We start from the raw sequence: 14,566 nt of genomic DNA, 5'->3' as shown, positions 1-14,566 counted from the left end.
CACGCACACCTTATACAGGCACATATGCATATGTTCCATTAGTTTAATTTTGTGTTTTGTGTTCGTTTAATGACCGTGCTGCTAAAAGGTGTGTGATGATGTGTCATAATGACATTGTGAACTGATTAATAAACAATGATTTATTACCCTGTAACAATTCCTTAAGTTCTTCTTTTGGTGCAGGTACACTGTTATTGTGGGCTTGCTCCAGTGAGCACACACTAGTTCTCCATGGAAATGTAGATTTATTTATAACTTCCGACACTTTTTTCGGCATCCAACTACTTCCACATTCTTTGTGCTCGAAACTTCGTTCAACTTTACGCAGTTATTATTGCTTGTACTTTTCTTTTTACTTACTATTTTTTTTAACCTTTTTTTTACTTTTAATATTTACATTTACATTCATTATAATGAGAGTCTATGGGAAAATGAGAACATTTTTCTCTGATAACTTTTTTCCCCTGAGGGGCGTGAATCAAAACACTGTTCCGGTTACAAGGGTGGAGCGTTTATTTTCGGTGGAGATGACGGAGGCGAGCGAGAGGTAGCGAGCGAGTCGCCGTGTCGAGCGTTGCGAAAGTTGAATGAGCCGAATCAGCGCCGTCCGAGTTATATCAGGACAGAATAGTAGACTTTCGGCACCTCCGCGCGGTCCAGGTGAACACAATGGAGCGCTCCCTACCTCCGGTTCAGCCAATCGCAAGCTTCAGCGGGCGGGTCCTAACTGGAACTGGAACGGTGTTTTGATACACGCCCCTGAGGGGTTTCCAAGGCGTCCATCGTTGGTTCACAAATTGCGGTTTGGGGACCCGCAGGGGTCTTTGAGGATTTGCCAACTGCAGAGTTAGACCACCAATAGGGATTAGCTGTAATTGCGGAAGCCCCGCCCCTTCTGTCTTCCTATTGGCACAGCTTTAAACAACCATAACTGTAGTTCACAGCATGCTACCGTCTCGAAAATTGGTTTCAGGATTTAGACCACGAATAGGGACATGCTGTAATTGCTGAAGCCCCGTCCCCTTTGTCTTCCTATTGGCTGCGCTTTAAACAGCCATAGCTCCAGTTCCCAGAATGCTAAAAGCCCCAAACTTGGTGGGTGGTCTCATAGGATAGACTGTAATTGCTGAAGCTCCTGTCCTCCTATTGGCTGGGCTTTAAACAGACGTAACTCCAGTTCGCAGCATGTTACTGTCTCGAAACTCGGTTTCTGGACTAAAGGTGGTTGCACACTGCTGCGTTTTTCGGGCCGAATATCGGAGTGAATTTCGGAGCACGCAAATAAAAAATCAACCTCACGTTATGTCAGTCACGTTTGCACACTGCCGTCCGTTTCGCGCACCACTCGGTCCCTTGCTCTCTCTATCTCTCTCTCTCTCCTTGCCCTGAAAAACGCATTTCGCAACGAAAAACGCAGTGTGCAACCACCTTTAGACCACCGATAGGGATGAGCTTATGGATCACACATTTTTTCCAAGGTAAAGGGATGGTCATATGACACATTGATGATGTCACCGGACCGTTGCATTATTTTACAAATTGTAGGCATAATCTATACCTTTTTAGTATGTTAATTTACACCAGTGCCACCTGTTTTATTCCTTTCAAATGTTTCAATGTTTGATCGAGGCCTATGTGCTTATAAAGTTACATTCCTTACACATAGCCTAATGAGTGTTTACAAACACTCATTATGTTTAAACATTTTATAAGTTTACTAAAATGCCTTTTCTCATCAATGCATTTATACTTTTAAACCGTATTCATATTTACTCAGTAGTTTTTTTTTATATTTTTTCTAGGAATTCTCTCAAATGCTATTTCGGTTTGTTTATTTATTTATTTATTTTCAGCGAGCCCACGCAGTTTCTGCAGGAACTGCTTTTCTAGCCGAGAGCTAGCGGGGCAATCAAAGCCAAGGCGATACTGTAACTGTCTGTTTCCTAAATGAAGAATTTTTATGACACGAGTAATAGATCACGTCACGTGACAGCTAGGTTCGTTTTGCTGAAGGGCCTTTGTAGCACCGCGCGCACAGAGCAAATAAAGGCGCACGTCTCTGGTTTTTACCTGTAGTGCCATTGTGTCTGTCTCTGTGTGTGTGTGTCAGTCTGTCGGTCTGAGACAGTCCCGTTGCAGCCAGGAGAGAGAAAGATCGCACCAGAGACGACGAGACGAGAGAGCCCTCTCCATCTGTGTGATTGGCTGCCTCCTGTACAAAGGAGCCGAACTCTCTCACAGCCCACCCACCGCTCTATAGAACTCCACGGTCACAATTGCCTTTCTTGCACCAAGGAGAGGACCTGACACAGCGATCGCCATGGCAGCTAATAATCACAACGAATACCGGGGCTACCTTCGGAACGCGGTGGACATGGAGTCGGGGCAGCAGGCTCAGCACCACCGCTTCCACCCGGTGCAGAGCTCGCAGGAACCCACGTACCGGCCGCTGCTCTTCGGCACGCTCGCCGTCATGGGATTGCTTCAGGTGGCGTCGAGCGTGGCGATCCTATTACACTTGACAGGTTACCTCCAAGAGGTAGGCGACACTTTGGTTGAACGCTTCTGAAACACACTTGAACTTGAATGCGACCACTTTGCCTCTCACTTGTCACGGCGCTTTTCGGTGCTTGTCTGTGCAGTCTGTCAGTATTATAGCCTATTTGGATGCTTATAAAACGGGGCTGCTGCTTTCAATTTCTTTGAAAACAACTTTCTAATGGCCTTGTTTCCCAAACAGTGTGTCGGGACCCATTTGCAGGTCGCGGACACATTTTTTATGGGTCCCTTATTTTTTTATTTCCTACAGTTTTGTTTTTAATTATTATTATTTAAAAGAAAAAACATATTTCCCCAAAAGCTTTCCATGATTTCCATAATTAATTACATTAATAAATAAAAGACAAATGTAAGAAATGCCATAAATTAGAAAAGTCTTTAAGGAGCTGTTTTAACTAGTTTGGGTCCCAGGCAATTGGTCTAATTTCTCTTAGCTAAAAAGATTGGGAGCCACTGTTCTGATGTCTACCATAACAGTAGCCTAAAGTAAGTTACATGCTCGCAGCTAGGGTTCGTGTAAAGCGGGTCTAATCTACAATAAGATAATGAACTTTTGAAGCTTGCTTTCTCGAGAATTTTGAGATAAGGATTTGAGGTAGTAGGACTGTAAGGAAGCGCAATTGGTTTCTGTTTCAAGGCGCTGCGCCTCAGTGTGTTTGAACATTGCCCGGTAGGTATGGGTAGGTAGGTAGGTAGGTAGGTAGGCTACATACAGTATGTAAACTCTGTCAGTGCGCCGCATCTCACACTCGCATTGCTGCTGAGATTTTCCACGGAGATTAGGGCGTTGCATTTTAACAACTATTTCTACAAGATCATATTTTCCTGCGGCTGCAAACCGTCCTTATCTGAGGCATCATTCCGTTTGGGTGATAAATCTTGGTAGGCTAATTCTTCTAGGGCTCTACTGTAAATACAAATGTCATTCTGCAAGATGTCTTGTTTGCAAACTACAGATGTTTTCACTTATGCCTCTAGCCTGCAGTTCTTCATGCACATGTTTACATGCCATTCTGGGGCTAATTTATGTGTCAAAAGTGAAGACCTTTTGACTTGAGAATAAACAGAGATTTCTTCAAGGCCATGGACTGAAAATAACGCATTTGGAAAGGCTTTTGAACTTCCTAGAAAGGGGCAAGAATATTAAGACAAAAGTCTCTGGGTGTAATTTCTACGTCATGTTCTCCTTTACATAAAGCATTGAGAGATACTGCAAAATGTCAGAACTCAGAATAGCATTACAACGGGTAAAAACATGCATCCACACAGTTCACTGCTAACTCATCTTGATAGCCTTATCTCCGTTGTACATATCTGTGATCTTGTAAAAGCAACATTTACATTAGGCCCCGGTTGTTTTTGTTACTTTATAGCGGTTTTGAAATTGAATAATGGTCTTGTTTCGACAAGCCAATAGACGAGACCGCATCTCCATTCTGTCAAGATGCTTTACTTGAAAAGTTCTCTCTCTGCTCCCCCCCCCTTCTCTCTCCCTCTATCTCTCTCTCTGTTTATGTGTCAGATCTGTTTGGCTTGTTTTTGGCATAAACACATTGGTGCGTGGTGGTAACTAGTTATGTCCTGGACACAAGCCAGACACAAAGAATCACAGAGAGAGACAGACAGTCAGACAGACAGAAAAAAGGACAGACTGTGTGTGTGTGTGTGTGTGTGTGTGTGTGTGTGTGTGTGTGTGTGTGTGTGTGTGTGTGTGTGTGTGTGCGCGCGCGCACGTCCGTGCGTGTGCATGTGTGTGAGAGGGAGGGAAGGAGGGAAGAGTCAGTGAGAGGGAAGGAGACGAGTGAAAGTCCCAGAGTGGAATTGAAGAATCCAAAAAAAATTAAGAGAGAAAGCAATACTGAGAACATTTTGTGTAGTTGTGTTATTCTGTCTATTGGGGAAACATGATTCTATGATCACTGATGTGATGTATGCGGCTGTGGGGAGCAATCAGCGTCCTTGTTAATCACAGTTCCGCTCCGAGACTCCGTCTGATTGGCCAGAGTTCGATTTACACTGAAGAAGACGGCATGCTGGGTTGTGAATTAATACTCTCTCTGCCTATCCTGACCCTGATGACAGCGCCATATGGTAGCGTTTTGGAGCTGAGTCATAATAGCCTAGCGTGGACCACAGTTTGGCACTGCACCATCACTGCTCTTTAAACACCTGTGCGACTTACTGGAGACAGAGAGAGACACGGGAGCAGGAATCTGCACAGTGCCGTGCCTACGCAGGAATGTGCTGGTGTAGGGCATTTTGGCACGCTGCTCGGATTCTGTTTGTGTGTGTGTGCGTGCGTGCCATGTATGCACGTGGTGTGCATGCATCCATGCAGGCAGGCAGGGTTGTAAACACAAAACGGCAAAGGGATAAAGTATTTGTTTACAGTTTCAGATTGTGCTCTCATAGTTGACAGTGAGTTAAGCTGACCCCTGACAATAAGAGCCACAGAGAGTGAGTCACTCTTAAAACTACTTCTAATTTGGCCTGCTGTGACAGCCAGGCAGTCTGGCGGCAAATCTGGCAGGGGAGTGACGTGCGGTAAAGAGCTCCAATCCAACCCGGCCCCCACACTTATTTTCGTCTTCCTGTAAAGTTTTGTGAAATAGTCCTCCCACTCACACCTGTCATGGAACTGTGGAAATGTTTCCTGCTAGTTCTGTGTGTCCTCATTAGGGGCCAGTGTCATTGTGGTGGTGGTGGTGTTGTTGTTGTTGTTGTTGTGCAACGTTGACCTCTATCCTCTCTGCATCTGTCTCCAGGTGGACCTGTCGTCAGCCCCGCACCGACCCATAGAGGTGAGTTGTCTCCTGCCCGACCCCATGCAAAACACAACAACGTCAGGGTCTTCTTTTCAATCGGAGCACCCTCCACCAGTATAACCCTTTTTACTTCCTGTTATGACACAGTAGATGCACCTATTGCTATTGACAGAGAGGAACCAAAATATGCAGTAAGTTGGCGGATTGAAGAGTGCTTGTTTTCCCATGGACATGCACTCATTTTATATTACACAATGTGGTTTCATTTCTTCCCAAGTGCCCAAGGGTCATGAACCTCACCCACCGCACAAATCACTGTGTAAGCTTTTGGTTCAAACGAGAAAAGGAGAACACCAACAATTTGAATTTCCATCAGAACATGGTCTTCTAAATGAATAATAAGTATACATTATTCGTTAGGAAGAAACAGTTTGTTCAGGTTCATCAGACATTTTGTTTTGTTTCGATTGTCACATGGTCAGCCCTTAACATGCCAAGAAACCAAATTAATTTGAAAACTACCACTTGCACAGTTAGTATATGATATAAATAAGCCTAAAGGTGATGATGCCACATACAAAAGGCCTTGTAGGCTATTAACATGTTATTGACTGTCTTAATAATACTGTCTTTGAATAATGATAGGTATTTTCTTATATTTGTTCCTTGTGCCTTGACGATTTTGTTGTGCCTTTAAAGCATAGTTAAAAACAAACATAGTTAACCACTTTAAAAGCTGTGCTTAGTCATTTTGTTCCCATCGTTTTGTTTTCAAAGAGAGAGAGAGAGCTTAGTGCCGTGGTGCATACTGCAGCATCAGTAAAGCTTTGCTTCCACCAGAGGTGGTCAGGAAGGTTGGTGAGGGCAGACCACATGGAGGAAAATACACCTTGTTTGATATACAGTAGTGTCCCATAGCTTATGAATGAAGCTGTATTTTAAGTGTTTTTTTTTTCTTCTTCTTCTAGTAGGGCACCACGCACCACCAGTATTAGCCAGTGATGTGGCTCACTAGAAAGTGTTGTTGTTAAATGGGAGTGCCGCTGACACTTTAGCTTGCGCCTTTGCCAAACTTTTGGATTTGACAGCCAAGACAAGCAAGAGAACCAATCAACTCTTTGTACTTCTGGATGATGTAATTGTTTGTCATCTGTGGTTGCCAAGTGTCCTCGGTAACCTTCAATCATCAGTAAGGGTGGCATAACGGAGTGGTCAGGTTGGAATGCTCCATTGTTGAGGTCTGATAGGGGGTTTTCTCTAATTCCTTTTTGGAAGGCGCCGCCATTTTCTTGGCACAGGTTTTTGCCGTGCGCAAGCAAAAACCTTCCAGGAAGTAAAACAACACAGAAGAAAAGGGCTGCTTTGCTTCACTCGTGTTTGGTTTCCCATAATGCTGTAACTCCTTTTGAAATTATGTATTTGTGCTTGCCCCGGGTAGCCCCGGTGGAGTCCTCAGACAAAACCACCCAGCCTGTCTTTGGACTGAGGAGCTCATTGTGTCATCAACTCTCTGCCATTTCCCATGGCGCAGAGTGAGGCATGCTGGGAGCTTTATGAGGTGTCAGGGTGACAGGTCCACTTGGCCCACACTGTGTTGTGTTAGGGTCTGCCCTCGGACCACCGCTGCTCTCCTCTGACAGACCAGAGGGTTTTGTCAGAGAGCAGCCCCACTGGACAGCTGTCGGCTCTCTTGTTTAGCTATGCGCTCCATGCCCTTTGATGGAAGACAGGATGTCAGGCCTGGCCTACGCTGGATCTGGGTCTGGGGCTGCGGTCTGCACGATTGGGAGGGGTCAGGATGGTGAAAAGCCAGTGAATTGGGACCACTGACTCATGATGTAAACACTTAACAGTTTTCGGAGATTTGTCTGATTGATGCACTTTTAAACATCTAAGGATTGCCTGCTCTCGTGGGCCAAGTTGTGGGTGAACAGACTTTTGGTTCTGAGGCATCTCACAAACCACTCAACAAGATAATACAGAAGTTGAGATATATCTAGTATAAAGTCATAGGACTGAAACCAAAGCCTGCAACACTGTGCATTCTCTAGCCCAGAGACGTACAGTGAGATGACAGTGTGTGTTCCATTATTCACCCAGATACATTATCTAGGTCTGTTCTGTGGAAAGCACCTTGAAATAGCGCTCTGCTACAGTGTGGCTTTTCCCCACGCTACAGCCTCAACTGTAGGTCACGTTGAGCATCACGTTGTACATCCAGAAGCAGCCAAGCTGTTGCTCCCTTGTTTATACAATGTCATCCTGCTGGTAAAAAAGGTATGAAGCGGTCAAGTGCAAACCACAAATCAAGGATACACAATGTAAGGCCAGTTGGGAGCACGTTGATGATGTCTTAGTGGCCTTGGCAAGTCCTTGTTTACCCCTTGTCTCATTCCGTACCACCATTCTATAAACATGTTTGTGCAGCAAATTGTTTTTGGAGGACAGGCCGTACTAATCTTAGATTGTGAGCCGTGTAAATCTGCCCAAGTTCGGGTTTTGTGTAAATATTACATTGTAATATTAGCACAGTGCATGTGCAATGTTGATGTGCACAGAACCGCGTTTCGCGGTCTCAGTGTGATTGTCACAGGGTAATTTAGGTGTATTTGGCTTGTTTAGTGTTGTTTGTATTGAGGAGGCAATGTGTGTGTGCTTTCTGTTTTAGAGCGGCCTGTTTAAGGGGCCTGCCCATTTCAACACTTTTCATTTTCACTGTGGTATTTTATTTCCTGGCATCAGGCGACGGCAGGATGACATTGCCGGCATACCTGAGATTATTGAATCGGAGGAAATTACTCGTAAAGTCTAAAACAAGTTGAAACCTTTTCAGCGTGACAATGCTTTATACTCTTCACTGAAATCAGCAAAAGGACCAACAGTCATTTGTGAGGAAAAGTGAATGTAACAATGCATGTATGATTGATTGTGTGTGCGTAAAACATTAATGTAGTCGTCGCACAAAATAATTTGTGCAATTGCTTTGCATTCTTTAGCTAAAACATTTAAAGGCAGTGAAATATGTGCACTCATTTATTACTCAGCAAGTAACTATTCAGATGACAAGCATCTGTCTTTCTTTTGACTTTAGACCTGAATTTATTTATTTTTATTATGAGATGAGGAGCAGGGAAACGAGAGACTCATGCCAGGCTCTCTCCTCATCTCACAAGGCTGACGAGACTTGGCAACCTTGCTGGAGTAGCTATTTACCTGCTTGGAAACCATGTTTTTCTTCTACTGTATGTGCTCTGTCTTGCCTGAGGAAGAAGCACTGTAGCTGAGACTTATAGAGCCATCACTTGGGGGGCTGAATTCAATCAGATAAGCAGCGCCAAGTATGTGCAAAGCGCAATCCATCTGAAAGGTTACCCTCCTCTGGAGGTCTCGCTGACAGAGCCTCCAGCTCCAAGTTCAACCAACCGTCGTAAAGGGATAAGATATTTACTGTAACAGGCAAGGTCACGTTGGACCAAGAGAAAGGGATTTCATGATCCACAATACAGTATTCACACACAATAGAGGCCAACTTACACACACTATCGCATTTATTAGCAGCCATACATGCATATGCAACCTCACAAATGCATGATGGGCACATACACACGCATCAAATAACATTAAACACAAATCCACATTTCACTCGCTCATGCAATTATTCAAAGAGACAGCAAGATAAAGCTGTGGTGTAGCATGTCAAAATGGCATTGTTTCTGATTTAACAGTAAGCTATTTGTGGCTTGGAGTGATTTTCAGATGTCACTATACAAAGTCTGACATTGAGCAACTGTCCACATAGTGGACTGACACACACTCATTATATAATGTACTCTCCACAATAATGTGAATTTCCATTTGTCAGTCGCCATTTCACTGATTATGACCATTTCCTGATTTCCACAGGAAGTGCAGACAGAGCCAGTGCTTGATGCCCTGAAGGACACAAGGAAAAACCGACGATGTAAGACTCCCAAAGAGGGGCTGCCCTCCGCTCATCTACCCATCAGACTGCAAAAGGAGTACGCCAAGAGTAAGTACAGAGTTGGAACAAATGGACTCCCATTGGACTGCATAATGCAATATGTCCTTCAAAATTCGTTTAGTAGTATCTGATGTAGCCATAAAATGACCCCAATGAAGTCGTTTTGGTAAGCAAGCTACAGTAATGAATTTAATTATTGTAACTAGCAAATGAAAATTGTATATTATTACAGTATACATTACAGTATGTATATCCATCTATATCTATCTATATATACCGGTATTTACAATTTACAATTTAGGGCATTTAGCTGACGCTTTTAATCCAAAGCGACTTACAATAAGCAGGTAATACATCAATATAATAAGCAAGATACATAGATACAAGGTAATATGCCGGTACAACAACAGAAATACAACAACAACACCAATACAACAATATATATATATATATATATATATATATATGGATATAGAGAGAGAGAGATACAGTAGATATAAGCTAGAACGTTTGGGAACCACTGCTCTAGTATTTATTTTTATCTTCTATCTAACCCGTTCTTATTGGCATGGCTTTCTTCAGAGGGCGAACCAAAGGACATCACAATCGATTGGGACGAAGTGCACGGACTCCGCAACCGCATGGGATACCAGAAGGGCAAGCTGGTGGTGTTCGAGTCCGGTTTCTACTACGTTTACGCCAAGACCTGCTTCCGCCTCTACGACCTTGAGGACAGCGGGCAGGCCAGCAGGACCCCGGCGCCCGACGTGAGCAACACCCAGCTCATCCAGTACGTCTACCACGAGAGCATCAAACAAAACGGCAAGGCCGTGGTGCTGATGAAGACGGGCAGCACCATGCGCTGGGAGAAAAATGACTACAACATGTACTGCTGCCAGCAGGGCCGGGGCATACGGCTGGAGGAGGGCGATGCCCTGTACGTTAATGTGTCCAACGCATGGTTGCTGGACCCTGAGGGGATAGGGACATACTTCGGGGCCATGAAACTGGGCAACTGAAATTGGAACATGCAGCGGAGGGAGGTCGTGCTACTGAACATTTGATACGCCAAAGAACCACTGTGCGAGCACTTGTCATTTTGTAAGATTACTGATTTATATTATTGAGCTGTTAAAAAGAAATGATGTGTTTTTTTATTGTCTACAGTAGGTGGTGTTCTTTTTATACGTTGCTCTTCACCAACCAGCCTTTGAATATGAGAAGAGATACAGGATTGATAGTCACCGAGGGAATACTTGTATGGCCATTCACTTCCATGGCATTCTATTCAAAGCCTTTAAACGTGGTTCTAAAATGGCACTGGATGCTTCTGTTTAGAGATGGGACCTATATAGGCTATCTTCTAACAATCTAGTGAATGGTGTCATTGTATTGGTGATACAGTTGTGACACTATGTGGTTTTGGCCCGATGAAATCCAGTGGCCACTACACGTTGAAAGAGACATTATTCAGGAACACACATGAGCTGGAGTTTTGACATTGGCACTGACTTCGACATCATGGACTTTAGCCGTAGACACGTGTATTCTGCTAACAAAAGCAAACCATAAGGGAGTAGCCATGACAATAAGTCTTTTGGCAGGACCTGCAGTGAGAAAGGATTTATCACTGTTGATCCTTATTTTCTTGGAAACTTCAGGAAAAGAGTGTGTTCAGCGGTGTAACGTTTTAGCTAACGGAGCATCTGCTTGTACTTAGCGGATTAACACAGGGTAATGATAACAACATTCCCAGGCGTGGCTATGAGCCACCACAGTTAATACTAAAATGATTTAATGAAAGGCATTTATTATAAGTGTGAACAAGACAGTCGGTGATGAGGAATTACTGTGTTCCATTGTAGTAAGTAGCCTAAATAACAAACATACTTTGTAGTGTGTAGTTAGTTCAGAATCTCTAATCGTACAGTATTGTAGCCAGCTTTCCCATGTGTAGCGTTCACCCGCACATTGAACGGCAAAATGACATCATAGCAAGTTGACATTCACATTTTAACCATGTGAACGTTCCTATTCTGGGGCATGTCATAATAGAGGAACGTTCAGTGTAAACAGAAGATCTGCATGCTCGCAACGCGTTGTGTGTGAACTGGTAGATTTGGTGTAGAGGGAAAAGGGAAGGGACCAAGTATAGATCTGTAAGGGACTCTAGGGTACAGTGGGCGGGACATATTTGTATGGGTCTCTTACTAAGGGACCTAGTTTTTTGTTTCCTACATTTTGTTTTTAATTATTATTATTTCAAAACATTTTCAAAAAACATTCCCAAAAAAAAAAAAAAAATCATGAATTAAAAAACAAATTAAATCTTTTTTCAGTAATTTCAGGAGAATAAAAAATAAAATATATTTTTTAATGAAATATCATAAATTAGAAAATGTATGTTTAAGAAGAGCGTGCCGCGTTGTGAGCTTGTAGATCGGCTATTTTCACTAGTTTGTGTCCCGGGCAAATGTCTAATTTCTCTGCTCTAGTTGGTTTAAGTGGTTAAACAAGACAACCCTCAACTGACACAGTCACGGTTGAACGCACTCAACATGAGAATGACCAGATCAGCATAAGTCATGACGTTTAATCAGAGCTTTCTGCCATGGTAATGAGTGAAATCCAATGTGTGGGGTGCTACAGTGAAGGCAATGACACGCCAATGCCATATCAAACTGAGGAGGACATGTGGCAATGACAACGACAATCAAGATATAAAGTGATCCTAGAGACACAGATAGCTGGGCTGTCTGACCATAGGTGACACGAACAAACTCTTGTCTTTTAACTTAGGGGACCAAATTGACTTTGGTCTGTGTTTAACTTAAAGTTTTTTTTTTTGTTTGTTTTGTTTGGTTTTCATTTGGCTCTTAACGGAGTTAAATGGGAATATGCACTATTAGTATTTATTTATTAGATATAGATGTACAGAGATGGGTCATTGTTAAAATGACCTTTCGACTGTCAAGAAAATCATTTATATTTTATGTCTGTATGACATTCATTATGCAGCACTTAGACAAAATAGTAGACACGCTTTTTTGATATTAAAACACAGGGGCTCAATTTTAGAACGCATATTTATGTATCTTTGTCCTGACAATTCTGTGTGCACTTGCCTAGCCAAAAGCAGAATATAATGTTTTTCTAACGTGATTGTAGCATACCCATAAAATCTTCATCCTTTAGATTTTTTTCATTCAATGTTTTTTATTTTTTATTTATGTCTGTGTATGTTTTAATAAAAAACATTACTTTTCTAATGCGCTTTATTGTTTTCTGACACCATCTGAATTAAGCCTAAATTACTTCCGTCACATGACAGTTTCATGCGCTGGAATAGCCGATTCATACAGTAAGCTCAAGCTTTGTAAATCTGCTATTTTTTCTGTGCGTGACACCGGGATACAATGGAATATAAATTAGGGATTACTCTTGTTCCTGACCTAGTCGTACACCAGGAGGACTAAATCCAGACGGAATGCAGTCTCCGCCACAACTTTTCAGCATGCCGTGATGAAGTGGCCACCCAGCAGGCCTAATATCACGTTGATAATGTCAACAATCTGTTGCAATCTCACCACCATTCTGATGGCCAAAGAGTGACGTCAGCCGGGCTGCTTTCATCTCCGCTCGGCTCACCTCTGGTCAGAGCCGCCCATCCAACTCTGTACAAAGCGTCCCGCCCACTGTCTCTGCAGCCCCACTAACTCGCAGCAGACGTTTGGACCACAGCACAGGGCGACCTGAGGAAACAAACAAGAACCAGATTGTATGGGATGAGAATAGCGATGAGAATATCATTACGTTTGCTATAATGTGCGCACGGGATTATGTGACCAGAGCGTTTTGATCAGCACGATGATGGGCCTTCGACAAGGCCCTGCAGGGTGTGTGAGGGAAAACCGTTTTAATTTAGGTCTCGGAAGGCCAAACAACCCTGCTATTGTCTGCTTGCTTGGGTGTTCACTAGCATATGGCTCGGGGATGGCTGAGGTTCACACGTTTGTGCTCTACGCTAGGACCTCACATGGCTCTCAGCTCATTGTTCAAAAGTTACTCGGGGTTTGAAGTGAAATATGAGTTTTAAGGAGAAATGTTCACTTGAGGAACATGTGGAGCTGATTACATCTTGACTTTTGATATAAGAGCCAGATTCCATTCCCAAATTCCACTACAATGAGATTAGTACTAAGTGGACCCATAATACAATGTCCTTGATAAGAATCATCAAGCCTTGATGCTTATGTGTACTCTCAAATGTCAAGAAGTAAAATGGTCGCTTTTTGAATTTAAATGGTTTGGACAGGCGTGCAAATAGAAAACAATACTACAGAATTTCATAATGTTTGCAAATTAGAGAAACAATCCTACCATGCATTTCTCAGGGCTATTGCGTTTAACATTTAAATGGTTTAGGCCATAAGTATACAAAAATGTGGACTTCCGCAGTGTGCCACTCTTGGAGTGTTTCAATTTCTCAATACTTGGCACCGAAGAGAAACCATTAAAATGTGTTGTGTCAGTAAGCATTATGCCCAGCTTGGCACACATTACATTCCCCTGCCCCCACTCACATACTGTAAAGACACAGGCCAACAGGCATGCACACTATAGTCCTTTGCTCGGTCCCTAAGCTCAGTGGTACATAAAATAGGCCCATTTGGCAAAGCCAGAGAATTTAAACAGCCCAATTTTATTGCTCACATATGTATAAAAACAAAACAGGCCATGGCAATGAAAGGCAATGGCCCCAAACCAAGACATGTCAATTTTGGTATTGAGTTTAACCTACACTACAGGGCATAAAACCCTTTACAATGCTGAACCGTGCAAATGCAGCTGACTTGTGTTTTGAGTCCTACTGCCTACTGGGCAAAGTGTTCAGCTGTTCCGTGATGATCTGTTGTCAACAGACTCCAGACATGTGGAGCTTGACTCATGTCTTACGTTTACTCCACATCACTTCTATTATTCTATATCTGCATCAGACATTATTTCAGAGCCCTCTCCCTTTGGCTTGGCTGAAAGGTTGTTGATTTGGAAAACAAAGTCATGTGTTTTGGAAGTAGTCTAATAAGGGTACTTTCCCCCCAATAAGCAGCACCATAGGCATCAGTATAGAACTCGATGCTATTAGCAAAGTATGGCTTGCTGGGCTTTATGGGGCTTTTTGTGGTTTGGAGAAAATGGAAGTCTAGAAAGTTTGATTTACCAAGCCGCTGGAGGGCTTTGTTATGCACAGTAAGGTTGC

General features: G+C 43.1%; 1 protein-coding gene across 1 annotated transcript; it reads left to right on the top strand.

Annotated features, from left to right (window-relative positions):
- The first annotated feature begins 2,246 nt into the window (after positions 1-2,246).
- On the top strand, positions 2,247-10,888 carry tnfsf11 (TNF superfamily member 11). Its single transcript, XM_080753133.1, has 4 exons — positions 2,247-2,539; positions 5,325-5,360; positions 9,228-9,354; positions 9,889-10,888. Exons 1-4 carry the CDS (start codon positions 2,321-2,323, stop codon positions 10,323-10,325), a joined length of 819 nt encoding a protein of 272 aa, XP_080609259.1. The 5' UTR covers positions 2,247-2,320; the 3' UTR covers positions 10,326-10,888.
- The last annotated feature ends 3,678 nt before the right edge of the window (positions 10,889-14,566 follow it).

The sequence above is a fragment of the Nannobrachium achirus genome (genome assembly GCF_963921795.1).
Source record: "Nannobrachium achirus genome assembly, chromosome: 22".
Classification (NCBI taxonomy): Eukaryota; Metazoa; Chordata; class Actinopteri; order Myctophiformes; family Myctophidae; genus Nannobrachium; species Nannobrachium achirus.
The sequence above is the reverse complement of the archived record's forward strand: the minus strand, read 5'-3'. Positions and strand labels throughout refer to the sequence as shown.

Coding starts and splice junctions, on each gene's coding strand:
- tnfsf11 (XM_080753133.1), top strand. CDS start 2,321: ATGGCAGCTAATAATCACAACGAATACCGGGGCTACCTTCGGAACGCG. Junction 2,540..5,324: donor TGACAGGTTACCTCCAAGAG/GTAGGCGACACT, acceptor ATCTGTCTCCAG/GTGGACCTGTCGTCAGCCCC. Junction 9,355..9,888: donor GCAAAAGGAGTACGCCAAGA/GTAAGTACAGAG, acceptor GGCTTTCTTCAG/AGGGCGAACCAAAGGACATC.